Here is a 27715-nt window from a genome sequence, read left to right on the forward strand (position 1 = left end):
GAATAATTTTGAGGTTATCATAGTTGTGCTGGTATTTTTGAAGAATGAGAAAAAAGTACTAGTTATCGATAAATACTTTCATCAATCATGTTTTTAGCGATATTAGGGAAAATGTGTTTATTTAAGTTAAAATGTGTCCGTTATACAGATCCTTGCTAGCGGGCACTTGGGATGCATTGTAGGTTCGATCGTTTTGTTGTAGTGTTTGGATAAAACGTGGAAGGTCAGATATTTTTAGGATGACAATATATTTGTCTCTACGTGAATTTATCGCGTACTAATTATTCATGAAGACACTAAACGTACTGTGTGTCTAGTTACTGTGTTTACACTATTGAATTACAGTTGGCTTAGTTTTTGACTTTAAACAAAGTTTGTATATGTGGCTCGTACGTGGTAGAAGTTTACGTTCAGCTTCTTAAGTAGTTTCTGTTTCATTTGTGAGATTTTTTCGCAAGTACTTTTAACAGTACTTTGTCCGAGTGAATCTGTAGCAGGCTATCATGACTTTGATTTTCGGTGATTTTCATGTACGTTCTAGGATACCTCTAATTCTACCTAGAAGTATGGCGGCATTTACCAATTCACATATTTGTAGGTTTTTTTCATTCAAAGTTGTGATAATTTTCACAGTCACTTACCAACCTCCTGTTATATTGTCGTGCAAGCATTTCGCCATGTTTCACGAAAAAGGTTGTCTCAAGGATGTGACTAAGATTTCCAGACAGTTCATGGAAATGCAATCGCCTTCTGTTGTTTTAGATTACTCGTTAATATCAGAAGTTTGTAGAATTAACGAGTTTGAACTGCCAGATTGTAATCCAAATTTAGGTCCAGAAATATTCGTCTACTTAGTATTAGTCTTATTAGTAGACTGAAGTTTATTCTGGTTGCTTATTTGACTGACTACCATGTGATATTTTTATTATACCAGTGCAGTGCTATATACCAGGTGTGCCCCCCTTAGAAAACCACCTGCTTCGGTTTGGGCACCTGGGCAGTATCACAGCCCTCACATATCAAATGAGATCTGTGTGCCGCATATGTAGTTTGTGCCTCCTTGTAACAATATCTATGTGTTAAAAGAAATCAATAAATAGTGCGATATCTTAATGAGGCGACTTTATTTGAACTATGTTCAATGTCTTTTTGGGCGAATTATGTGACAACCCGACTCATAAGTCTGAATACCTATAGCATTAACGACTATGATGGGTTTAGTGAAAATGTTGATAACGGTTCAAATAATTGTTTAATTCAAGTGGCATAGGGATATTATAACGTATGTGTAAATTAGGTCGCGTGTAAGTTGATATGGATTATAAAAATTGAAAAACTTGACTGTAGAATTAAAAATTTTAAACATGAATTATGGCACTACAGTTGGGAACATGATGGTGTAGTTATTGTAGTTAGCTTAGTGACATTTATAAACATATGGCAATGGTAATTAAAACTAAGAAATGTCAGATTAATGCTTTGTCTGAAAACAACACACTTCCATAGTAGTATGTTGTCATATAAAGCTTTTAAATACACTTATGTAACAAACGGTTTTGGAAGTGGTTTATATAAAATAGATGTTCATTGTCTAGGCGAAAATATACAAATGTTAAGAAATATCGTAAACAGTAAATCACACAGCAAAATAGAATAAGCCTGTGATTTATGGACGACCTTCGAACGACGCTGAATTGATTTAAAAAATACCTACTTATTAGGGTCAAAAAGGGGTTATGAGTTAGTATGAGGGGTCAGGATTAGGAATTAAAGTATGATTTCTCATCACAAGCCCACATAATTTATAGTGCCAAAATGTTATTTGACCATTTGGATTAGTGAATCCATTGCTAAAAACCAAGGTTCTTCATCTTAAATCTAAGTGTCTCATCCCCAAATTATAGTCCTACTCCACTCACTGGTCATAGTATTTACAATACGTTTTATATATTGGACCAATTTTCAACATTATTTACTTTTAATTAGTTTTTTTTATAACTTTAGTGTGAAACTAAATAGTGAAATTTGTTCTCTCAAATGGAGGATCCTGAACGACATTTCGACTGGGATCATGGATTTCCTGACATATCTCCTATTTCTAACAACACATCTTATAGCTCATTCAGAGTAAACCAGTCTTTAGATAAAAACCTAGGCATGTATACTTTGCCTGAATTTCATAACGAAGATAAGGACGAATTTTTTATTTATGGGACGTGTATATCAGTACGTGGAGAGCAGTCTGAATCCCGACCTGACTATATTGATGAAACGGTAAATGATTCTCCAGTTCTTCCAGAATATACATCAACAAATGTTGAGGAAAGTTATAAGTCAAAAATTAATGAATTACACAAACAAATAAGAAACTTAGAGGAGGAGGCTAGTCAGGTTCCTATTCTGCAGGACAATTTACGTTATTTGTATGAAGAAAACGTACGCCTTCATGAGAAAGATGAAATTAAAGAGTCTCATCGATTTCAAAACGGTGAACACATGGATAGCACTGATGAAGAAGTAGAAGAAATTGTTGAAGAGGAAGTCCGAACATATAAAAAGGCTCCTAAATCTGACCCTGTTGCTAATGACCTTCCTAGTCCAAATCACATTGGTAAATTGAATAACGGGATCGATAAGAGCCAGTTTCCTTCGGAATATTGGTCTAAACTGGAGTCATACTTCTACAAACGCTTTTTATCGGAACGACCTTTTACTCATAAAATTGCCATGCAGTCATCGGAAGCTAATAAACGCACCACAGCTACTATGGCTTGTCCTATCAAATCGTCCGAATTTAGATGCGTTGGTATCAATGTTTGTCCGTCCATTCAGGAAGTTGGAGTTCTCTGTTCACAACCAGAAACACGCGAATTCGGCTGCCTTTTTTATGAAACCGAGTCGATGACTAAAGAATGGTTGAATCGAGTTTTCCCAAAAATGGAAGACAAAAATAAGAAGATTGTACACAAGGTTATACGAAGCTTTTATGAAAGTCGTGAAGAATTTGTTAGTACTTTGTTATCAATTATTAAAAAGTCTGTTTGTCACGTGGGTATTCAATCTCAAATAGTCAGCCAATCTCGTGGTTGTTCACCTATCCTAAATGAAATAGAAAAAACAGTCTCGAACCCGAACTTAGTCGGTCAGTCCCTTCAGTCACAGGTCTCTGAGTTTATCCAGGCCATGCCTGTTTTAAACAGTCGGTGTACTATGACAAAACGTCATCTGGGTGTTAATGCTGGATGTCTAACAGAGTCACCCGTCTTACGTAGTCAAGGTACCTCCCCAAAAAAGGATTTACGAAGTTTTACTACATGTGGTGTACAATACGAAAGCAATGTAGAATTGGTTCATAGGGCTTGTGATCCAATATACCCTGAACTAAAACGTATCGCATCATCAACACAAACACTTGAGTTCAGCAAAATGGTCACTGACGTTCCTTTACATAAAAAGGATATCATAGTAAAGTCCTACCGATCTACAGAATCCTTTGAGGTTAGTCGCTGTTCTCAGGCTTGCTAAATATATAATTTGTATGCGTCTTGCATTAGTTTTAATTGTTGCATTGTTTTGTTTAAGTATCGGTTTACACTCATGCTCATCTATCTAAATTTTAATACAAATGCTTAGTCTCTTTTTGAAACCCTCCGAATCGGCCCATTTAGCAGAGTATCCATGTACATATCGAAAGGCACTTATCTTGGTTAGTAGTTTTATTTACCCCACTATGTTGTTCTGAGACTTCTCGTACAGGTAAATAACATGAGATTGTAAACATACACAAAGACGGAACACTTGATGTGAGGCATGTATCATACACGCTAATCTGCTTCATACTATGGACAATAGTATGACGATTAGGATTTAAATATAAGGTTGACTAGATCAGAAATTTCGTTAACATATGAAATTGTTGACTATTGTTACAGGACTTGTAGGTAATTGTAAGCTGCTAGAAAATATCGCAGTAGAACAAATGGATCGTCCTTCTAAATCTCAAAGTCTTTACTATCCTTTAGCATGTCGTTTCTGTTCCGTCTACTATTTTTATCCTTTTGTTAAATCTATTATGTTACAAAGCGTGGTAACTTAAACCGTTCCACTCACTGTATTCTTTATCGTTGCACGTATATGTTTGAATCCCGATCTTCTGTAGAGCTTATTTTGTTAGATTTAAACTACTTTCATACATGCATTTCCTGTGTCATTAATTGCTTTATGAAGAACCGGCATATACCGTTACACATATATGACGCTCACCGATTTCCAATATTGGGATCTTGTGGCAAGACTGACAGTAACTGAACTTGTGACATGGCTTATAAGTCTATTGTGATGGCTCGTATCCATCCATTCCTTAGGTTTCAAGATTGTGTTTTGCTTTTTCCTTATTTAATTCCTTCTTTCCGAACCGTATTTTCTATGTTTGATCTTGTCATCGTTTTTGATACTTTTATTCCGACTTGCGCGCAATTTATCTTGTTAATTTTATGTCTCTGTTGAAACGATTTATTAACTTGAGGTGATGAACATTTGTATCTGGTTGCACATTGATTATGACTGATTAGTAAACACTGTGACATAAATTTTTATATCTCTATAGAATTGAAGAATAATTTAATCGACATCGTTATCCACTCGAACATCTCAAGAGTATGTATACTGATTTCGAAGTAAACCATTATTCATTTAAGTTAGAAATAATCCAGCCACTAGACGTAAAAAAATACGCTAAATGACGTTTCATAGTGCCTAATATTCAGTTCCTACGAAATATCCGCCGTCTTTTAACGATATAATTATTTACATAACTTTTTCGATTTTCTTGTAGAAGACTGAAAAACTTCCAAGTATTCAAGAGACAAATGATTCGAATTCTGTTTGCATTACTAGGCCATCGAGATGTGATTCTCCAAGGTTGAGTCAAACAATGATTCCATTATCGAGACTGCCTTCATGTACATCGAGTTATTCTGAGGGTTATACTGTATCTACTGAAAGACGTATGGTCGATGAACTTTCACAACGTTATATGCTCTCGGATAAAGTAAATCTAGATGAGCTAAGTTCTGGTGGGCAGACTGCATTCCAGGATGTTATGTCAAAAAGTGTTGATTTAGGAAGTACTCATGTTATAAAAGAATTCCAACCAACCGTCGAAGTTTTTCATCATATCGGTGATGAAATTGAAGAAGTTGATCCTTCTACTTTGCCAGATGAAATGCTATCCCCATTTCGAGTAAATTCACCTCCTGGGTTTCCTCTTTCCCCTGATTTTATTAATTTGAAATCTGATCACAGAGTGCGCCATAGTTCCGGTTTATCTAATCCACTGACTTCTGATCCTCCTACTACGCCACCCGTATTAATACCTATTATTCATGGACAAACTGCAAAACTCCCCGAGTCAGTCCCAAAACCATCATATTCCAAGTAAGTATCTTCATTAAATCCTCATTCCCTTGTCTCTCGTTTTTTATCATTATTAAGGTATGTTCTGTTCGATAACTGCTACCATCATCGCGATATAAATAGTACTGTGATCAAAAACTAATTAGAGTTCTGTTACAGGTGTTCAGGCGGTTATCCATACCTGTTATGATTATTTCTTGAGGGATTTCAAAACAATTCAAATTAGAAGTGAAGGCTTTTGACCTTATAGAGCAAACCTAAGGTATATTGGCTTAAGAGACGTTATAAGGACGTTTTTGTCAGTACCTTTCAACTAACCAACTCTCTAGTTTACAGACCTTACCTCTGGGACTAGAAATTTATGGGGCGATAGGGAGGTACGGTCTTCTCAAGTCAGTATTTTCCGTTCCTTCTTATCTGTGGATAGGCAGTATCTGGACCTAATAGTAAGAGACCTGTATGAAACAACAAGATCACAAGGATTGTGTTTTCAACGAACACACCTTGATTCATTTGTCATAATAGGCAATACCATTCACTTTAGTGTAGCAACTTTGATAAGATATATGGGATGTACAAACAACCAATGACTAATCAACAAGTGTCATCGTAAAGACTACTTATTTTACACCTTTTATACTTTATTCACTCAAAGGAAACATAAACCTGAAGTGTACTTGAATATGTAGTCATCCCGGTCTTTAATAATATTTTTGGTGAGGGAACGGGTTAATTGATAAGAAATGTAGACACATTTGTGTCACATTAAACGTTGATGTCATAAATTTATGAAGCGAAAACTCGGTGGTTTTAAGAGCCGAACTTTCAGCTATTCAGTAATTAGTTAGTAAGTTTTATTCGACTGGATAACTTTATGCTTTTACATTCGTTTCTTGGGGTATTCATTTCAAATTTGGCTTTCGTGCATTTATTAGCACCTCATCATGCATTGCCATCATTTCCTGATTAAACCGACTATTACGAGGATATAGTAAACATGATAAATAAAGTCTTTAGGCCTTTATGTGTATAGTTGCTGTAATTCCGATTATTTCATTTGTGCAAAGAATTGGCTTTAAAAGTAGCTGTTTCATTTTTTCTAAGTCATTATAAAACTAGTGATCTTACATGAAGACAGATGAGTGCACTACATGACAATATAACTGCATAATATGGTATGCATCATTCGAGCAGCTTACAGCCTTACTATAGTATCCCAAAAGGGTTACTACAATAGCAAAAGTAATTTGGTTCTCCGAATCTCATCAGCATGTTTTAAGTAGGTTTTTGCATGATGTTTTTTATGTAATAGCACTCATAGCGAATCGCTATTAGTCATTAAACAACCTGAATACGGATAATAGTGAGTTGTTATGTCTCATTTTTAAATTCCATAGACCTTAGATGTCACAACTTCACTACTTAGAGGTCCCATAATCTGATGAAAGAGATGCTTGAGTTTTCTTTCCCAGTCATGTTTTCTGGCTAGCTCTTTGGTTAAATAAAAAAAACCCAAACTCCATTTTCATCTAAAAAGTGTAATCGGCTTCTGTTTTTCTACTGGTGATATGTTTTGCGCTAACAGTGATAAGGTTTTACTGTATGATACCACAGCTCCTTCTTACTTTTAACTCTCACTACCAAATGAAATCTTGGAATGATTTTGTAGACAAAAATCAAGGATTATTCCACCATTCGAATTCGCTTATTTGTATGCAGAATTACCCGTATTAATTATTGATTAACGAAATTGTTACGCTGAGCTAATACTGATAAATATTATACTGAAGGAGGGTCAAACTGAATTAATGTGAAAATCAAATGAACGAAAGACACATTAATCATTACATTATCTTAAGCTTGCTTTCTTCCTAATATACTGTATTTAGGCATCCGACGTCTGCAGCAACCGAGTACTGAATAATCTGTTTAGAAAAATATCAAATTAATTAATGCTTCAATTTGCTTGTTCATAAATCGTATGATAATTTGTATCTTATTAAATCAAATTGATTTATCCAATCAAGAAATATTCAGTTCTACCTAACCTTTAATTTGAAAAGTGTTTAAATTTCTAAATGTCATCTATTTGTATTTCAGAGTTCATAATATGGAAATTCTGAAACCTACTGCTGTCTCTTGGATTCCTGTACGTAATTACCGGTAAGGAGATTTTGAAACAACCTAGATCAGTGTTTCAAAGCTTAAAATCTCATTCATAATGATTAAATAAAACCCCTGCTTATGGAATAATACTATGTAACTTTAACGAGTTATGTTGTTCGAAGTATTTGACAGGGATCTCTGGACCTAGGTTTCATGCTGTTTGGGACTCATCAATAAGGTAAACCTGTAATTTTTGTGGAACGTATGCTCCCTGTTAAATTCAGACCAGTGTCACCCAGTCTGTCTCAATATGTGTTGCTTTGGATTTCAAGTTAATTAGACTAGTGGTGCTGCATTGCAACTTGATCGATGTGGTTTAATCAGTACCGAAGGACTAGAGAAAAGTGATATTGGTTAAAACTCAGTGATTAAACAATTGTAAAACGTTATTTTAATTCGTAATCAGTTATCAGTCCTCGTTCTTTGCTTTTAATAACAGTAGAAGCTGATATATCTAGGTAGTTATTTTTTATCCATGCGTTAAATGTAGATTCAGTGGGTATCTATGTGTTTTAACTGTTCTATTGTATTGTTCAATTAAGTTCCAGTGCATCCATAACTTCGACTTTTTTTAAAAAGTTTGTTGGCAAATTATTTCTTCATGAATTGAGAATCTTTCCTTTAAGAACATCGAGAAACAGTAAAAATAAAAGTATATGGTTGTGGAGACTGTCGGGCATCATCGCAATCATAGACCGATCAATGTTAGACCACAGTTGAAAACTCAGATGGTCGTGCCATATCGTAGATTGAATTTAAACATTAACATCGCTGGATACCGGTCCAGCTATTCAGAGGTTAAGAGCTCACGTTTGAAACCGAAAGTTTGGGTTTCGATTTCCACTCACGGGGTCGTTGACTCACACTTTTGAGGAGTCCCACATTATGGCGAAACGGCTGTCCAGTATTTTCATGTTTTCACTGATGGTATAACATTGATCGGTTAGTGATTCTAATAAAATTAGAAAGTTTGGGAAATAAATTTTATAAAATACTCGAAAAATGTTTATCTATAAGTTATAAAAAAGTTGGTCGTTCACCGCGCCATATCGTATATTGAAGTTAGACATAAATACCGTTAGATGCTGGCTCAGTGGTCTAGAGGTCAAGCGTTCGCGCGCGGGGTCGTCGATGCGCATTGCTGAGGAGTCCCATACTAGGACGAAATGGCCGTTCAGTGCTTCCAGGTTTTCCATAGTACTCTAGCTTTAATCGACTCATGAATTCAACTATTAAATTACTACAATCTCCACAAATTCCCATTCTGAAGATTCCCTTTTTGTAAATTTAAACAAGACATATAGTCAAACCACATTGGTTTCAATTATATCTATCAGGTTTCCCCATTATACATACGGTTATACTTATATATATTTATAAAAAAAAACATGAAAATAACCAAGGGTGTTTGATAGTCAGGGACAAACTGTGTGGTCTCAAACTAATTGACGTTTGCCCAAATGTTGTTTTAATAGTCTCACAAGAAATATTAAATTGTCATTGGTTTTTCTGGTATATTTTTTACAGGTTCATTTTATCAAATGAAGCAAAAAAAGCATGTGAATCTTTAATTGGTTACTATCAAGCTGAACCAACTGTTGGTAGAGCAGAGGAAATGGTATGTTACTGTTCATCAGCTTTTAACTATCAGAACAGAAAATTCCTTTAATGAACCGTGCTTATTATATTATCTAATTAAAAGGTTTAAATGTTTCATAAGCATCATAGGACTTAGCACACAATATCCATCGATTCTAGTTCTCATATTACATCAGGACAGTATGACGAAATTATCATGATATTTCTCAGAATGGGAAATGAAGTAGTATTACCAGTGGTTGTAGAGAAGATTAGACACAGTAAATATGTTTCGAGAATGATTAGCTTACGGAACATGAAGTATGGAATAGTTTTGAAACTGAGGAGGTAAGAGTGAATGCATCTGCAGTGTTGTAACTGTCACCCAATACCTCAAACCATTGGTCACGATCATCGCGCTGACCTCGATCATGTAATGTATATCTACCACTGTTACTCAGATCAACCGTCAATAAATTCATGGACTGATGTTACGTTTCGGTTTGGGCACCTTCTAACTCTCTTCCAATTCACACATTACCCAACATCGCGAATCGAGATTAGTGGTGGCTGATCATACATAATAAATACCCTTTTGGCTCACAATCTGATCATCAGCTGGTTTTATCCTGGAATATCAAAACTCAGTTGCCCGAAGATTTACGTTTAGTTACTTATCTTTTTTTGGTATATCCTCTTGCGACCAACTCCATCTTAATCAACATTACTTCAAGTGATCTGTTGGGGTCAGGTATATCGTTGAATTCACCTTTTCGATCAATATGCCTCCCTCGTAGTCTGATATTTACATAATTCTATGATGCACTGTTGATTCTCTGAACACATCAGTAAAGTTATACCCACATGGAGTCGAGTACAGTTCGCTTATTGACTTCAAAACTCAAGTCTTTTTAATATGTATATACTTATCTGTTCTATGAGTATTATGAACCCGTCAATATCTGACGAGATTTATAAATCCATGGTGATGTTTTACTGGCTATCAGCTTATCGAAATAAATAATAAATAAAGTCAGTCAGTCAGCTACAACGCAGGATCAGGCACATATATCCATCAGTCCAAGTTTTCATACTTCATTAGCACAAAAAAATGACCACCAAAGTCATAAAAGCAGTTACTTCAATGGTAGCGAGATGTATAAAAAAGAGATTGCATATAAGGACACGATAGTCGCGCGAACCCCCACCAAATAGTCCGCATCTACCGGCATGGCTCAGATCAGAAGTTAGTGACTTCATGGACTGATACCACGTTTTGGTTTGACGGTCCCCAACAATAGTCAGTATTGTGCGCCGTAGTAGTAGGTAATTGGGCATGCTTAATATGTGGCCCAACCATCTCAGTCACAACCTCGTCAACTGAATTACCATCATTCCATAATACCCTGCGTCTAACCTCACTATTAATTACCTAGTGATAACAGCAGATGTGAGCAATATTTCTAAGACATCTGGGATCAAATACTAGTAGCCTACGAGTATCATCTACTCGTAAGAACCACGTTTCGCAGCCGTCAAGCAAGACAAAACGAACTGCTGAACATTATACTCGTCCTTTATTTGATAGACGGATATCTCACCTTCGCCATAGGTGACGTAAGTTAGCAAAAGCCAAACGAGATTTGTGAATCTGTGTAGTGATTTTGTCAGACACCAACCCATTAGGGCTGATCAGACTTCTAATATAAGTGTAAATGTCGACACGTTCAACTACTTCACTCCCTATTCTTAGTTCAGGTGTAGGCTAGTTTTGAAGCAACAACTTGCATTTTTTAGAGGGAGAGAAACGCATCCCAAACATTCTGGCATTATTGCTTAGTGCTACCAAAAGACTGCATTTTATCAGTGTCTTCACGAAACAGGACTATGTCGTCTGCGTAATCTAAGTCGATAAGTGAACCTCCTGGAAAGAGATGAATCCCCGAAAATTCAGTCGACGAGAACATTATATCCATCAGTATGTCTATGACGAAGTTAAACAAAAATGGAGATAGTGGACAGCCTTGACGGACACCACTTGAGTTTGCAAAATCAAATGACTGTTCGTCATAAGCTCTCACTCGATTAGTAATGTTCGAGTAAAGAGCCTTCACATGGTTTATGTACTTCTAAGGTACACCTTTCAATGACAGACACTGCCACAGAATCTCGCGGTCTACGGAGTCAAATGCTGCTTTTAAGTCAAGAAAGATCACCATTGTTGGACACCGATAATCATGCCTATGTTTTAAAACCTGACGAATGGTGAATATGTGGTCGATGCAGTCACGACCAGGTCTGAAGCCAGCCTGATTTCCTCGTGTTTTAGGTTCACGAGTCTTTGTTAGGCGTCCGATAATTATTGAGGCTAGTATGTTGAGGGCTACTGATGCAGAGATTGCTTCAACACTGGCTGTCTTTATCTGCATTTGTTCGTGTGTATGCGATAGGAGGTCTAGGTCATCTGCGAAGTCCAAGTCGTCTAATTGGTTCTGAGCTGTCCATTGTATACCTTGTTTTCCCTCAGATGTCGAGGTCTTCATAATCCAGTCGACCACCAGAGGAAGGAGGAAAGGAGAGAGTAGAAAGCCTTGTCTGACTCCGGTCCTTATATGGAATGCGTCGGTCAGCTGTCCTCTATACACGACCTTGCACCAACTCTAACCAGAAAAAAATAATTCAAACCATTTAAGTTACCTACTTGAGCATTAAAGTTACCTGCGCCTAGTACTATGTCTGGGTGTTTGGCTTTTAGAAGAAGTTCAGAAGGCTTCGTTTAAAATTCATCTTGCACTTCATCCGGACTGCAGTCAATGTGAGCGTAGGCAGAAATAACGAAAATGCAACGATGTGTATCCCTCTCCTTCCGTTTTGTTATAGAACTGTTTAACCGAACAGCACATAGGCGGCTGTTAACAGGAATCCATTCTAAAAGTGCCTGATGTTCCTTCATACTTAGTGCTGTGCCTACACCCTTCAGTCTATAAGAACTTTTCATCGGACGGCCAGATAGACAGAATTTGTATCTCATTAGTTCCCCGTTTTTGTTAATTGTAGTCAGGTGAATGATCACACTAGGATCCAGTATGCACATTTTGGAGACACAACATACATCTAAGGTCTTAGCCAAGGAGGCGTGCTGGCCGATTTGACGTAGAGTGCGTACATTGAAGGCTCTATTGTGTAGTTTGGGTCAAGGTTTCAGCGGACCTGAGACAGTGTTTTGCGCTTTAGAATTGTTGGCCATGGTGACATTCGGGGAGGAAGTATTGAGTTGATATTCAGAGTAGGAGAAATAATCGGAATTGATTATGAATACGATGGTCGTGAGTGCTATTATAGGTATGAAGGTGGTTATCATTTCTTCGTTTCCCACACCGTGGAAGGGTTCTTCTGGAGGTACCTGAAATAAAAATTGGGTTAGGGGTGGTGTTAGTGATCTGAGAGTGTGATCGCAGTACCCAAGGGACAACTACTTGAGGCCGGTCACACGACCATTTTGTGAGTAATTTTTGTGTTAGCTCCGTACTTGTTGAAACCTTACCGACGGAGACGGAAATTCGTTGGATAAAGCTATGTGTGTGTTTTTAGGGTCGACCTTTTCTTACCCCACCACTCCTTTACGGTAAGGCAGCATCGCTGTTATGCTGTTTATCTGAAGGAAAAACCTTGCTGTCGTCACATCTGTATAGTCAGCGGTACGACTTCACTGTCGAACCTTGGATTTGCTGCTTTCAGTCTTACCGCTCTTCAACCGATCTGCCTGGTATGTTAAGATCTTAAGGAACGATTGCTCTAGCCAGTATAGTCCGATTGGCTCATCGCGTTGGGCAAGTCCGACCGCCACGTCAAGGTAGCAGCAATAGTCGGGCAATAAATGAATCATTGAATGCGGTCAACCAGTTTACTTTTGGTAGTTGAAATAAGTTTTGTTACACTGGACTCTTGAAGTGTTGCCCTTGCAATTTCTCGGCATCCTTACTTCGTGGAACAAAGTCATCAACGTACTCCAAGGTAATCAAAGCATCTTAATGAAATTATCCGTTAATATCGATTTTGAGACCACAGGTTTCTTACAGAAAACGTTCCTTATTCATGGGAAATTAAGACAATAATAATGTGTGTGAAAAAACTTTTTCATCAGTCTGTTCTAAAACATAGTTTATGTCATTAAATTTTCCAACTATTACATTATTTGTTTCGAAGACTCATGTTCTTCATATTTTCCCTGTTTGTATTTTCAACCTTGTAGAAAGATAAACTTCTGACTTTAGTGAAAATTTGGTTTGAACTTGCTGCAACATCACAAATAGACTTACTTAGCATTGAAGATTTCATTGCAATTCTTCATGATCATTCACCATCTCTGTTACGCGATGTAATTCAATCAATCGATGAAAACGTATGTTTTATTCTTCCCCTCTTCAATATTTTGTTCTCATATAGGTGTTTACTTATTGTAACAAGAACTTAGAACATAAGGAGAAAAACTAGGTTAAGTTTATAATTCTACTTCAACTAATCAACATCGTATACAAAGCCTTTACGTAATACGTATATACAGTCTTCGATCATCCATTTTCCTGTTTCGGTTCGTTCTGCAATCCGAACTGTCTTCTTCTTCTGCCTGTGCCGTGCTTTCAATCTACTGAAACACTTCTCTCCTTTCGATGACTGTCACAACCTTGACAGCACGTTCCGCTACATACTACTTACAAGCATTCTTATGAATAGCATTCACCACAATATATGGCTGAATTCATATATCAGCCTACGCATCTGTTTGCTATATCCGTTTATTGATTGCTCAAAAACTTGGCGACTCATTCGCATACACATAACATATTCACTTTTCAAGCTGTGTTCACTTATCCCCCATGCCATGTGCTTTCTGGCACCATGATTTTATCCGTTCGTTGAAATAAGATGGTTCACCTACTTTGTTTCACCTTCTGGGAATTATACACTATTGAGAAATTACAGTAATAGCAATTGTCCAGTCGATTAATATACGAAGTATAGGAATAATGGCAAACATACCAGCAATGATTTCCTCTTATTCGTAAAATCACTTTGAATTTAGTAAACGCTATATCATCACTGAAAACTTTTATCTTCATCAGTTATAGCGATAAATTCCAAGTCATTAGGTTATATATGTATATACTCCTAGTTTCGTTACAAATTTTAAAGTATTTCTTTTAATAGTGATGTCATCTACATTTAAATAAGTCAAGACTTTGAAAATAACCATACAATTGCAGAGTTTCATTAAAACCAATAATGTCATTTAGTTGATATACCCAATTTAGAACAATAAAATATTTTGGTTTATGAAATATTGAGTTTATTCATGAGAAGAATCATTTAAAGAAATCATACAATAATTGATGTGTTTGTTTCTGTAGTTATATATATATATATATATATCTTAAAGAAGATAAATTTTACACATAGTATGTGCACTTATACAAGTATACAATCGATGAAGTGTACTAAACTTTGTAAAGTACTAACTACCTCCTCATTAGTAAATAATTATTTTAACAAATGATCGATCATCTAAACTCAAATTCCTAACATTTATTAGTTATAAAATGAATTATTATTGTTATTATAGTTATTGTTTAGCCTCCTACAATCAATTCATTATATTATTAGTACTTACTCGTTAGGAATACTCTCTCTCTCTCTCTCTCCTTTTTCTAATCTTGAAACTGTGATACAGTCGATAATGTTTATCAAAATAAAATTCGAAATGATTATCGCAATGAAAACTATCTACATCATATTTGTAAAAAAGTTGTTTTGATTGTATTTATTGTGTATTAATTTTAACTTTATAGATAATTCAGTGAGAGATTACTGATTGTCTGACTTACCTCAAAAAACATGTGACTTTATAACACGAGTATAGGTATTGTAGATCAAAGTGTAATCCGTCTAAAGCCTTCATAAATAATAAAGAAAACAGTAGAGAGGAAAAAGTTTCATTGTTAAAAGGGTTTATACGTTAGTAATAAAGTCTTAATGCTCCATACTAATATGAATTCACAATATAGTGTTATGTAACTCGTACTAAAAGTTCGTATAAAAGACTTTCAAAAGATAGTCACAAATATTTCATTGCCGAATTCATGCATTTCGGTTGTAAATTTTTTGAGACTTCGGATATAACGTGTATAACCCACAGTTAAATCTGTGGCATACATACTAACATAATCTAAGTTAAGGCAAACAGGTTTTTTGAAAGTTTTGTCACCAGTTTTAAATGTAATGAAACAATGAATTAAAAATGAATTTTATTACTACTGTTTGGATATTTTTCTACTTATAGGAATGAAATCATGAAAGTTAATACTGTTGACACTGTCTCACTCATATAAGCTTTCTGCAAATGTGTTTAAGGTCAACATCATCATGTCTCATCCTAATAGGGGCAATACTAAACTTTTTCTATTGAAAACCAGTGATTCTTAAACAAAATATGCTGATATAAAATCCTTTCTCATATAGGTAACAAGGTTATGTGATGGACAGGTTTTTGGTCAGCAAATGAAATAAATAATCTTGCGTCTAGAGATCCAGTTTGCAATGTACAGGACAGAATAAACTAGTATGAGCCGAAGCTTATTTGCGTCATAAAATTTCAAATTGGCCCTCAACAAATCGCACACTGTTTCTAACAATTCACTATCATATGCACTTTGAGCCTCCAATGGAAACAAAATATAACTTCTCTATAATTCGTTTGCTAGAACTGAAAGCATATTGGCAGTCTTGGACGATACTAGGAGTAATCTCGATACTAACTAGTCAATTATTAATCAATCGGGATGCAGATTCTGTCAATGAAATGAATGTTACGTAAAAACGATAAAATCACAAAAGATTTAGGCTTTCGGGATGCTACCAGTCTATCTCTATTATTTTAAACGTAAAACTCCTAACCGTAAACGTCCTAAACTTAATAGTTTTAACTGTTGTGTTCGAAGAAGACTAATTTATGGGTAAATTCTGTAAACTAGTTTTGGACTGTTACTATGTATATTTTTATTTATTTATTATATAACTATTGAGTAGCTAGGTTATATATATTTATATTTCTTTTATCATAAGCTCTCATTGGACCTATTGGTTATTATTATATGATTTACTGTTCTTAAGTTATTTCCAATCTATTAGTTACAGTCTCTCACATTTAAAACCACTTTTGGCTTGATTTTGTATAACTTTTATTTTTCATTTTATGGTGTTATGCGATCTGGTTTGCTTGTATGTAAACCGAGTATATCCAAAATATACGATTCTTATAGTGAAGGCTAATATTTGTGTTCTGGACTGAACTGGATGGATTAGGTGAGAAGCTACTATACAGTGTACCAATAAGGACTCAGAGTTGACTTAAAGCTAGTCATGATGGCTAACGCACAGGGACTAGGTCGTATAAGTTGGTGTTCTAATTGGTGATATTTGACGGGCCATAAGACATAACACTAACCCTAACACTCCGAACTCTGTACCTTCAGTGCGTGTCATTTCCTGACCATAGATACATAGTATTCTTTTTCTCGATGGTTCCATATTCTGTAGGTGGTCCGCAATCATTATCATCCAGATTAGTTAAAATGAGAAGTATCATCCAAAAACATGACATAAGATGGCAGAATATCCGTAATCCTATTTTTAAAATCGCTCATATATTCAACAATCGCTACCTCATCCTAATTAATCGGTCCTATTTGTCTCAAGGTCGTCAGTTTGGTATATTATCTGTGGTTTGTTTTTTATCATAGTTTTTAACCAATTAATTGCTTTGTCAATATGGGTAATATTAGTTGCCTTCTTTTCAGTGGAGATTTCCTTCCTATGAAACTTTGTGAGTTTATTTTCTGTCTGCGCATTATCCGTTCACTACAAGTAATACAAGAAAATTAACTGTTTATAATCCTTCCTCTCTTCTGTAGAACTTTTTCGAATTTTACAGTTTTCTGTGACTTTCATTTTTTCTCAGTTTAAATCACGAATTGATCGTAGCTAGATCTGTGTTGGTGCTACAATTTTCATACATCCCTCATACTTTCATTTTTCACAAGTATATATGTATATTAAAATAATATCGCTTTAATGCATTCATTATCCTCTTTCTTGCAAATATAGAACAGTACCTGTCTGCACTATTCCGTTGGTCATGGTGCTTGGCAAGTTGTCAATCTGATTTTAGATACTGGACATGCTCATCCAGATCATATTAATCGATCTGGATTCTCACCTATTATGATTGCTACGCTTAGTAATGTAAGTTGAAATCTCATTTCCTAAGAATTTTATGATCGTAGCAAATAAAATTAAAAATCTTTAAATATTTTCCCCGGGACATATAGCCCATAACATCATTTAGAAATAAACATAAAACTGACCAGAAGAAATCATATTAATTTCTCTGTTTTTACCCGTTGCATCAGTCAAAAAACATTCGTATTTTTCAATTTCGTTTGTTTTTATAATTGAAATACTTATCAGTAAAAGTATAATTATTGTATGTTTTTAATCATTATTTCTCATATTTTGATAATTTTCTTTAATAATTTTTACTGTTTACAGATAACTGATTCTAGTGCTTTAAAAACACTTAGTCGACTATTCAGTATGGGTGATGTTAATCTCTGCACAAATACATCTGCTCGCCAATCTCCACTTATGTTAGCTGCATTACATGGAGGTGTAGATATTTGTTCTTTGCTTATTGCACATGGTGCTAACATAAATGCTCAAGATGCTTCTGGTAATACTGCCTTAATGTATGCAATAGAACACGGTCATATCGATGTCGTAAAATGTCTCCTTGGTTGTAGAGACTTAGATTTACCTTTGGTCGATAACGTAAGAATAGATTTGTTTTTTTACTTCTTTTGATTCTTTTCATTTCAGCGATAACTAGTTTAATTATTGAAACAACATAACATGCTTAAAAACCTTTTTAAGACGTCTAGTTTGTTTGTTTTTATTGACTGACCTTATTTAGACAACCATTGAAAACTAGGAAGCACTGAACGGCTGTTTTGTCCTGATGTACGACTTATCAGTGCGTACTCACTACGTCACCAAGGGTAGAACGCTAAACCTTCAAGTGTTACAGCGAGCTCTTAACCTTTAAATCACTGAGTGAACATTAAATAGTTTACATTTTTAACTTCAATCAGTTCGCTATATTGAGTAATCACTTTCCAATGTCATTAATGGCTAACTACCTTACACTCACTTGCTTGCTCCTCACTAGAACTCCTCAGTTATCTCTCAGTTAGCTATCCAGTGCTTACTAATCTTTATTGATTATCTAAGTTCACTATATGATGTAAACCACAAAATTCAGTATCCAAAAATCTCTTATATCAGTTATAACCATGCTCCCACTAGTAACAGGCAACTTCCAGAGTCCTAGTGTCAAGCTGTGGCCATTGTAGTCCATCCATATCGGTTGTGGGGAAGTGATCCACCACTGATTTTAAATGATAGCCTCATTAAATCGTGAATTGGTTGGGATTAGTTATGTAAACCATTGGATGCCTAGTTCAAAGGTTATGAGACCCTAAATACTAATAAAAGTTTATTAACTTGAATGTTACTAAAAAGAGAAAATTAACAACATACAATGGATTCATTCTGTTCTACCAAACATTGTTGTCTTTACTTTTTTCTAATTTGTTAGCAATCTTTATTATAATTATATTGTTATTTATTAACACCTACTAAAAGTGTATTTTGGCAACCACTTAAAAACTGAGTGCATTGTATAGTCTGTCTTTAGTTTTCATTTGCTCAACAAAAAAATTCCAGTTACTAATATAAAGTACACGTTACAAGTTGCAACCGCTAAAACTCAGTTTTTTGATGTTTTCATAAAAAATTAACTAATAATAAAGTGTAAAATTCAATGCTACCTTTTCAATTGGCTTCTTTGATGATTACACATTGTTTTATTAGTCCAAGTCCATTGACAACTATTTAGTAATAGATAGATTTTGTAGACAGTTACATTAAAAATTTTAGCATCTTTACTAACCCGTAATTTGTATATATGACAGGCACATTGAATGCAACACTTGAATTAAATTACCGCCTAATAGAAAAGAACATTGTCATATTGTGATATGTTTTTTTTTGTAATGAGTAAAACTCAAGAATGTATGGTGAATCATATCAAAATACCGATAAAACATTGCTCTGGTAGACTCTAAATTAATTGGCAGTGATTGATTGATAGAAATATCGATTTTCTCATGAGTTGAATATAACTAGTCTCCAACAGTTGATATGTTATGAAAATAGAGTGCTAAACCCTTGGATCCTGATGAAGCAACCTATAATCAAGTCCAGTTGTTTGGTTTAGTTTTTTTTAGATAGCTTTATCCTTTAGTTTGTATTTTTTTTTAGGCTAACGGTCTGTCAATTTACACTGATGACAAGTTATTCATTAGTTAAAATGGCTATCTTAAAATATTTGCTTACAAAAGTGTACATTTTCCATTAAATCTTGAAATGAGTCGAAGAATAATTCAAAACAGTTGCTTCTTATGAACCATCAGAGTAAATAGGAACCCAACTTTTTATCCGCCAATTAAAATTTCAAATCGAGTGATATGAACCATACTTTTTTATTTGTGGTGATCGTTTTATCTCAATTACCATTTTGAAATTATATTAGTTTGATTCATTGAATTCTTGCTAAAAAATTTTAATCTGTTGTGTAGTTTATTTGTTAGTTCCGGACCCAGTTTACATTATAATAGTTTCAGGAGTATTATTATTTGCAAATGCACAACTTTACTCTTAAATTTGTTAGAATTATACAAAATACGAGGCGCTACAAGTACTTAAATCCAAAACATCGGCACATGCCTTCATATTTGTTATGCTAACATACCTGTTATCTCTTTTTGTCCATCATAATTACATGCTATGAATTAAGTCTTTTGTTAAAAATGCATACAATAAAATAGTTTAGATGATTATCATTAACTATACGTTTTTTTATTTGTTTAACTTAATAGAATGACAAAAATGCTCTTGATGTGGCAAAGTCAAAAAATGATTTAGAAATATTGAATTTGATTCAATTGGCTTATAGTGTTCCTTCAAAGGTAACGTTTTATATTATATAGTCTAAATTAAATATTATCTTGTTAACTCAAAACAAAAAAATTCACAAGTTAATATGGATAGAGAGTTTTAGCTAATAGTTTGTGTAAAAATCGTAATTGGTTTATATCCTTGAGAATGCTTAAAAGCTAAGTCGAATCGTCGTTTCACAAAGTGTACTATATATATTGTCTTTTAGATTATATAGATCACTTTAAAAAGACTTTATCCCAACTGCATTTTGTCCCATCTTATTTTCTTAACATTTTTAGCTTTCCCAGTTTCATGACTAAAATCATAATAAAACCGAATACTGAGATTTCAATGATTAGTTACTGTGAAAACTATTTAGGACATTACATACTGTTGTACAATTATTACAAATCGTTATTTTACTGAAATATAAAAGACAATAATGATTGGATATGGCAAGCATCTGTCTGTTCATGTGGTTGATTCTCAGGTGCTATTCTTAAATTTGTTAAAAATATGAAGATAATGGCCTTATATCTCAACAGCTTATTGTTTAGTCTTACTAGTATAGATAACTAAGCTTCAGAGTTCTTAAAATGGTCACTTATCTTAAATATGCTTGTTATACAGCCCTGGAATGATTTCGAAATTTTGATGTTGAGAATGTTTTTTAGCCATCATGTAGTATAGCTTGCTTTAATACATTTCTGGTTAGCTCATGAGATTGTAATCAGTTCTATTCAGTTATTTTTTCCAAATTTATAAAATGCCGTCATTTGCGTTTAAAATCAAACGCGTGTGGTCAAGTCTCTTTTCCATACAGTTGATATCTTATTGATTGCGCCAATAAATAAATAGTTTCACCATTAATCTTAGTCGGTATCATTTATATTCTTCATTTATTTTTTATGGTTAGGGAAGATTGGCTGAAAGACAGACTTAGGATTCTTGCTAGTTGAATTTCATCAACAAAATGTATTTACAGTATCGAAGAAACTGGTATTATCTGATGAATCCTACCTTCTGTCATTCAGTTTCTTATAGACTCCTTCACTAAACAATCAAACTTTGCCCATAAAATTCGTTCAAAATCAAAGGTCCTTTAACATAAAGTTGGTTACTAAAGAATTGTCAACTAATCTGAGTTTGACGCTTATGCAAGTAATCATTAACGACACTGATTTCAATCCCACAATAAAGCATTAGTTTCCTGAAGATTGCACCTTACTGAAGAGTCCCAGATAGTATAAAATCCAGTTCCTCGACTTCCTAGCAATCATCTCTAACATCAAACATAGTTTACCGCGATTTTAAACTACTTGAGTCAGTAGCCTAATTACAATGTGATCGATAGATGTCTTTCAGCATTCTTAGCGTAGAAGTAATCATTTAGTCCAGCTTTTAGTGACTGATTTTTATATTTGATTTTTTTACTTGAAAAGGCAACTTCATCCACCACTGAAATTTCACCTGGAACCAGGTTAGTACATATTATTTAATCGAATTCTTGACATTTGTTCCTGTGATACTCATAAACTTTATGAGTCTATCTTGTTTACTGTTGTACATTTGGTTTTTATTGCGATATATTTGGTTTATCCATATGAAAGATGGTTAGTTCAACCAGTATATCCGCTCAACAGCATTTTTCTTAACTCACTGACAGTTGTATATAAGTGTATACAAACGTATATATATATACATATTTCATACAAAAATTCAATCTTCCTGAGTAGATATTTGTGAACCAACAGTATTTGCACACAACACAATTAACATGAGTGTATTCACGTAGTTTATTGTTTCTTCTATTTAATAAAAAATATGGAATGTAATTGTTCTACGTTTCTGCTCTGTTGACTCCTTTTCGTTTTCTATTTTCTAATATATAGATATAAATCAATATAAAAATAGTTTTTCTTTAGGTCATTGTATGCAGAATAACATGAGTGTATTTGTGCGCCCGCTTTGTTTGCATTAAAAATGAACATATTCGATCTTTTATATACGAAAGCTGTCCAATATTTGAAAAAATCTAACAAGATTATTCATTATTGTTGTATGAACTATGTAAATTACACAGAGAGTCAATTTTAATTTTGTTTCTATTCGACAATGTATATAGATGCTTTTTTATATTTGTTAAGTTATTGTTAACTTAGCTAGTAAATTGTTTATTACATGTATATGAATTCATTGTAAAGTTCATCATACTGTGGATCGATAATAACTAACTGTCGTTATTAGTCTTTTTCATAAACACTTACATCATTTATTGTGTCCCATTAAGCGACAGGAGGTACTCAATCCTACTTTAGAATTATCCTCCAGTTGTGTATATCATATAATTTATACGGTGTTGTTTCTAAGATTTTCAGATCTTACTGCTTCTTTACTACCAATATACTACTTAGTCAGAATCCTATCATGATTTCATCTGGTAGTTACTCGGTATACAAATAATTCACAACTTTTCATATATTTATAATAATTGTTATGTCTTTATATTCTAGAACATAAGATACGGGAAAAATAATCCAACTATAATTTCGGGTTAGCTCAAATACTTTTTGCTATTGCTGTGAGCATAACTTTTCTTTAATCTATATATTCTGCACGGAGTATACAAAAATTTGCACATACCAATCCTATTACTTCCTCTTGAAAAAAAGACAACTTATTAGCTTTTCACGTTTTTTTTAATTTTGGCTAGGTGTATAAAACAGTTTTCATCATTGATTCAAACTTAATTTTTCCACACTTCCCACTTATTTTTACTATCACGTTTTTTCGGGGTTTTTTTTACGTGGATTAGTTGACTGGTGATACCTTAAGATGTGAAATTCATTGTATAAACTACTTTATGTGTTAAACCAAAGGTTACATTTTCATTGTATAAGGTTAAACCACAGTAAAACTTTTCATCTGTCATACAGTTATAGACAAAGTAGAATGTGCTTTGACCCAAGTTGTCACATCTCACATTAGTACAGTAAGGAAGGAATTTAAGGGGAATTTCTTAATTAAAAAGAGGATTCAAATTTATAATAATTATTCTAAATCCCATTTACAGTGAACCGTTTCAGCATGAAACTTCATAATCTATGAAGTCATATCCCACCTACGGTTGTATGAACATATCCAGGTAAACCTAAGCGTTTTCAAATGTCTGGTCGAAACATCCACCATCAAATCTGAAATTTACCCTAAGATTTTCAATTCCCAGCCTCCAGAAACTTTAATTTCGAACAATCTCTTTGTATCAGTTACATGCAAGTTTACATCTTATTTCACACATTCAAGCAAATCTCAGAAATCATTTTATTTAACCATTAGATCGTGATGTAATCATAGGGTTTGTAATAACTCTGAACTACCATTTTCTTAGACTGACACGTCAATACTTTCTACTCCTTTTGTTCCATTTAATTACTACGACCTTTTAAACGTCGCTAAGAACTAGGGGTTTAATGTTATTGTCGAATTAACACTGTCCCAAGAATATAAGCAAATGCAAAATAACTGAGGATAACTTGTTTTCCTATACAACCACCATCTCAGTAATGCTATTTTCATGCATCCTCATGGTGATTCTTTCATAACCGATGATTTTAAATTGTTAACAAATTTTCTAAGCTTTGATAACCCTATATTAGTTGATTAATGCTAATGTTTTGCCCATTAAATTTAGATCTTTAACAATCATTTTGATTTCCCTTACTGATATGTTTCTCTCTTGATGTGGATAAGGGTTATTCGACTTAATTAACGAGATTTTTTCCAATGTAAATTGAGTAAATAAAAATCTAGCAAAGGGAATATTTTTCTTTATCATTAAATGAATCTTTATTTTCATGTCATTAAAGCACATGTCCTTCTATCTTTTATTTCAAATTATTTATCTTGCCACCATATTTATAATTTCAGTGAAATTATTATTATTTTTGATGTATAAAATATAATGCCCAGTTATAGTTTATCTGTTTGATTAACTCTTGTATCACTTCTGTTGCGTGTGTATTTGTCCACCCCTAAAAGTAAAGTGTGCTAGAAAATTAGCAGATTTCTTATAATGTTTTTCACTTTCATTCTACCTTACTCAAAAAGTTATATTCCTAAGATATTTACATAGATCTTCATTATCCCCATTGTTTGTATACAATGATAGCTATTTCTTAAATTTCCAGTAACATTGTCCCAAATGAGGCTATCTATACAACTTTGAAATGGGTTCTCAGCGGTAGACTTTATAAGCCTGTTTGCTCTTACAACATATTCATTCTGAGTCGTCAGATAATCAAATAGTTTAGTAATTCTTTGTATACAGGTGGTTATTTTACGCTCTATTTCTTCGACAAAATTTAAAAAATCACTACAACTTAATTGAATGAATACCAAAGTAAAAAACTTGTAGTTTGTAGTTCTACCTCAGTTGCTGAACAATTTTACTTTAAAGCTATCTTTACTTATAGTATTTTTCTTACCACTTACTTTCAAATTTCAGTAAATAAGTTCATCGAACTACTCCTAAGCCCTTTATTCAAATATATTATCTACAACATAAACTAAATAAATAAATACTCAAATCTTCACTGTTATTATAAATTCATACAATTATTCGTCAATTTTAGAACGAACAGTTTGACAAAAATTGTACACTGAGTATAATATTATTATAAATGTTTGGTCACTAGGTTAAGGGATACGCTTAAAATTATTGAAACAGGTCTGTAATAATGTATAGCCAATAGAATTTTATTTATTCTACTGGCCCTTGGTTCCTGTTTAGCTATCATTTCGCATAATTAATGAAATTTTCCTGAAGTTTATTTCACTCCTTGTTTCTATTGCTTGAATTTCTTTACAGATATGCTGTTGAACGAAGAAATACACATAGATTACTGTTAGACCTATGTGACTTACATCAAATTCCCATCCCAAAACCAATTCAATAGTGTTTGTAGTTACTATTTAATATTAATTTACTTCTTTTGTTTTGAAATATTTCTTTTTTTCTCATATTAATACCATTTATTCAGTACTTTATTTTGCTTGATTGTTTAATAACTCCTACACTTCCTGTTTCTTGTATTGGGATCATTCCTTTTTTTCAATTTTTGCAATTACTACACTACATTTTATGAAGGCTGTGTATCTTTATTCTTTATTCTTTAAAACAATTATATTAAAATATTGTATACTAATTATTAGCCAGCTTGTTTACTAATTCTATATTTATTTTATAAGCTTTATTATGTTATTGTTTTCGGATATTTTTATATTTACAATTTATTTATACTTATCAGTTCATTACTACAGTTGTTGTATTTTATATTTTATGATAGTGTATGTTCGTCATCATTATGTATTTGCCATAATAGTATTCGCAACATTTTAAAGTGATAAATTGTTTGTATACCTTATATAATACACTACCTTTTCTTTATCCAACCTGATTTTCGTGTAATTCTCCGTAGTTTAATCATATTAATGAAAATGCTTACAATGAGTTGTAGGAAAAAGTTTGGAATGATAAATACCTGATGAATTCAGCAGGGATTCAATTTACCACCAGCTGAATCCGTGAAAGGAAAGATCTATACCCTCGATTTGGCAATATCGATTGAAGATGTTTCTTACATCTGTAGAAGTTTGGTCTTCGACGGTCATTAACATGATAAAATATATATGACAATTCTTCAAACAGTTGTATATAACGTGTTACTACCATCTGACATTCATAAGTGCTTGGGATGTTCACATATTTGAAGAAATAATATTTAAAGTAACTTATAGATTTCTGATACCTATACTGATTTTGCTGTTGATTCTTCTGAACACGTAATGATGTCAGGATGAAAACTTATTTTAATCACTTCGCAGACTCGATTTGGGCAATGCTTCCTACTAAATTTGGGACAAATGCTATTATTGGAAATAGTCTCTAAAAAGTTGTTTAGTAGCTACTAATCTAAGTCAAGTTCCAACCGGGAAAAATGAGTGGAAAGTATATAGTAGTATTTCGTTTACATGACTTATAATTATTCTATTAACCTGATGGCGTATGCTTTGATAGTAAGGAGATTAATTTTTCAATGTTTCACAAGACGAACCTGAACCACAACATACCATGTCACAATGTGATCGTACGGAGCAAAATTTGCTTGCTTTAATAAGCACCTCCAGAAGGTTATATCAGTTCTTTGAAGTGCTAGATGCCTATAAATCACTTTACTAACTTTTTATTATTGTATTTTAATTGTAGAACTTTGGGTTCTTCATTTTCGCGCCAAAGGAGGCTATTATTACCTTCACTTTGTGTTTCTCGCCTGGAAGAACTGCGAACAACATTCGTCCGTTCTCTCATTTTGTACACCATTTCGTGATGCTGATCAACTACATTTTCGTTTTGTATATATTATGCATGAGTTATGTGCTTATCATTCGCTCTTCTCAGCTGCTCGTGGAATTGTGTTTTCTCGGCTGAATTTAGCATTCTCAATCTAATTAGCAAGGCTGGGGCTCAGAGGAATGCTTTAACTTGTCCTGCTTTTTATCCTGTTTGCCGGTTCAAGGTGATATCTTGATCCTTCGAACATAACCATAGGTCCAAATCCCAACAGATATTTGCACGATGATTAAAAAGTTGGAATTTCTGTCAAAACAATCCAATTATCCTTGCATGTTCCTTCCTGCACGATCTAAGAATTTGACGATTTAAATGCAATTAATGAGATTTTTATTTCCAATGATATATTCCTGTCTGAATATGAACGGTCTCTTCTGTAAATATGAATTTGTCTGTTATAATTAGCCTATTTGTGCAAAGGATTGTCAGAAGGTGGTTTCATTTCCTTTTCGTTGCAGTATTTGTGTCTGATTAAGACGAAGGACATTTGCTCGAAAGTGAATCGAGAAGCGAAGTAGTTTCACGAGTATCTGCACAACAAAAAATAACTCAGAAATAATCTGATACTAGTGTTTTGAGACTGTCGATATATTTTTATTGCTATCGAAGTTCCATGGTGCACTTTTCATACGTGTATCCGAACGTTGTACTCGTCATTTTATGATCGATCACCGAAGGCAAATTAGCTAAGTAAGGACTATCATACCAATGTCCTTGAATATATATTTCACTAATTAAATTGACTAGTATATACAGCAGTAATAAATAATCGAGGTATGATTGAGATTATTCTGCATGTCTGTAGTATTTATACATCAATATTGTAATAGGATATGATTAACTAACAGAGCGATGGGCAACCGGGCAAAGGAATATTAAGAGGATTCACATGTAGGCATTCGAAGTAATCACACAACTGAGCACAAATTAACAAATAGGCTTAAATCAAAGTATTTTTCAGCCACATAGTCCAGTACACGCACCAAATTGTATGGTTATATACCACCACTCTCAAAAGACTTCGCACTTTGAGCG

The 27715-nt window shown here is 33.7% G+C and overlaps 1 protein-coding gene across 2 annotated transcripts; it reads left to right on the forward strand.

Annotated features, from left to right (window-relative positions):
* On the forward strand, nt 1-27715 carry KANK1_1 (KN motif and ankyrin repeat domain; the record flags this gene model as incomplete). 2 transcript variants are annotated; one of them, XM_051212232.1, is made up of 10 exons in its annotated part: nt 1-178; nt 2005-3498; nt 4835-5436; nt 7516-7578; nt 9109-9199; nt 13412-13561; nt 17320-17457; nt 17764-18042; nt 20211-20300; nt 21714-27715. In XM_051212232.1, 9 exons carry the CDS (start codon nt 2038-2040, stop codon nt 21768-21770), a joined length of 2931 nt encoding a protein of 976 aa, XP_051072389.1. In that variant the 3' UTR covers nt 21771-27715. The 2 variants fall into 2 exon arrangements, with proteins under 2 accessions (XP_051072389.1, XP_035586075.1); XM_035732638.2 differs by lacking the exon at nt 1-178 and having other exon boundaries at nt 2038-3498; nt 21714-21751; nt 26537-27715.

This window comes from Schistosoma haematobium, chromosome ZW, assembly GCF_000699445.3.
Source record: "Schistosoma haematobium chromosome ZW, whole genome shotgun sequence".
NCBI classification, from domain to species: Eukaryota; Metazoa; Platyhelminthes; class Trematoda; order Strigeidida; family Schistosomatidae; genus Schistosoma; species Schistosoma haematobium.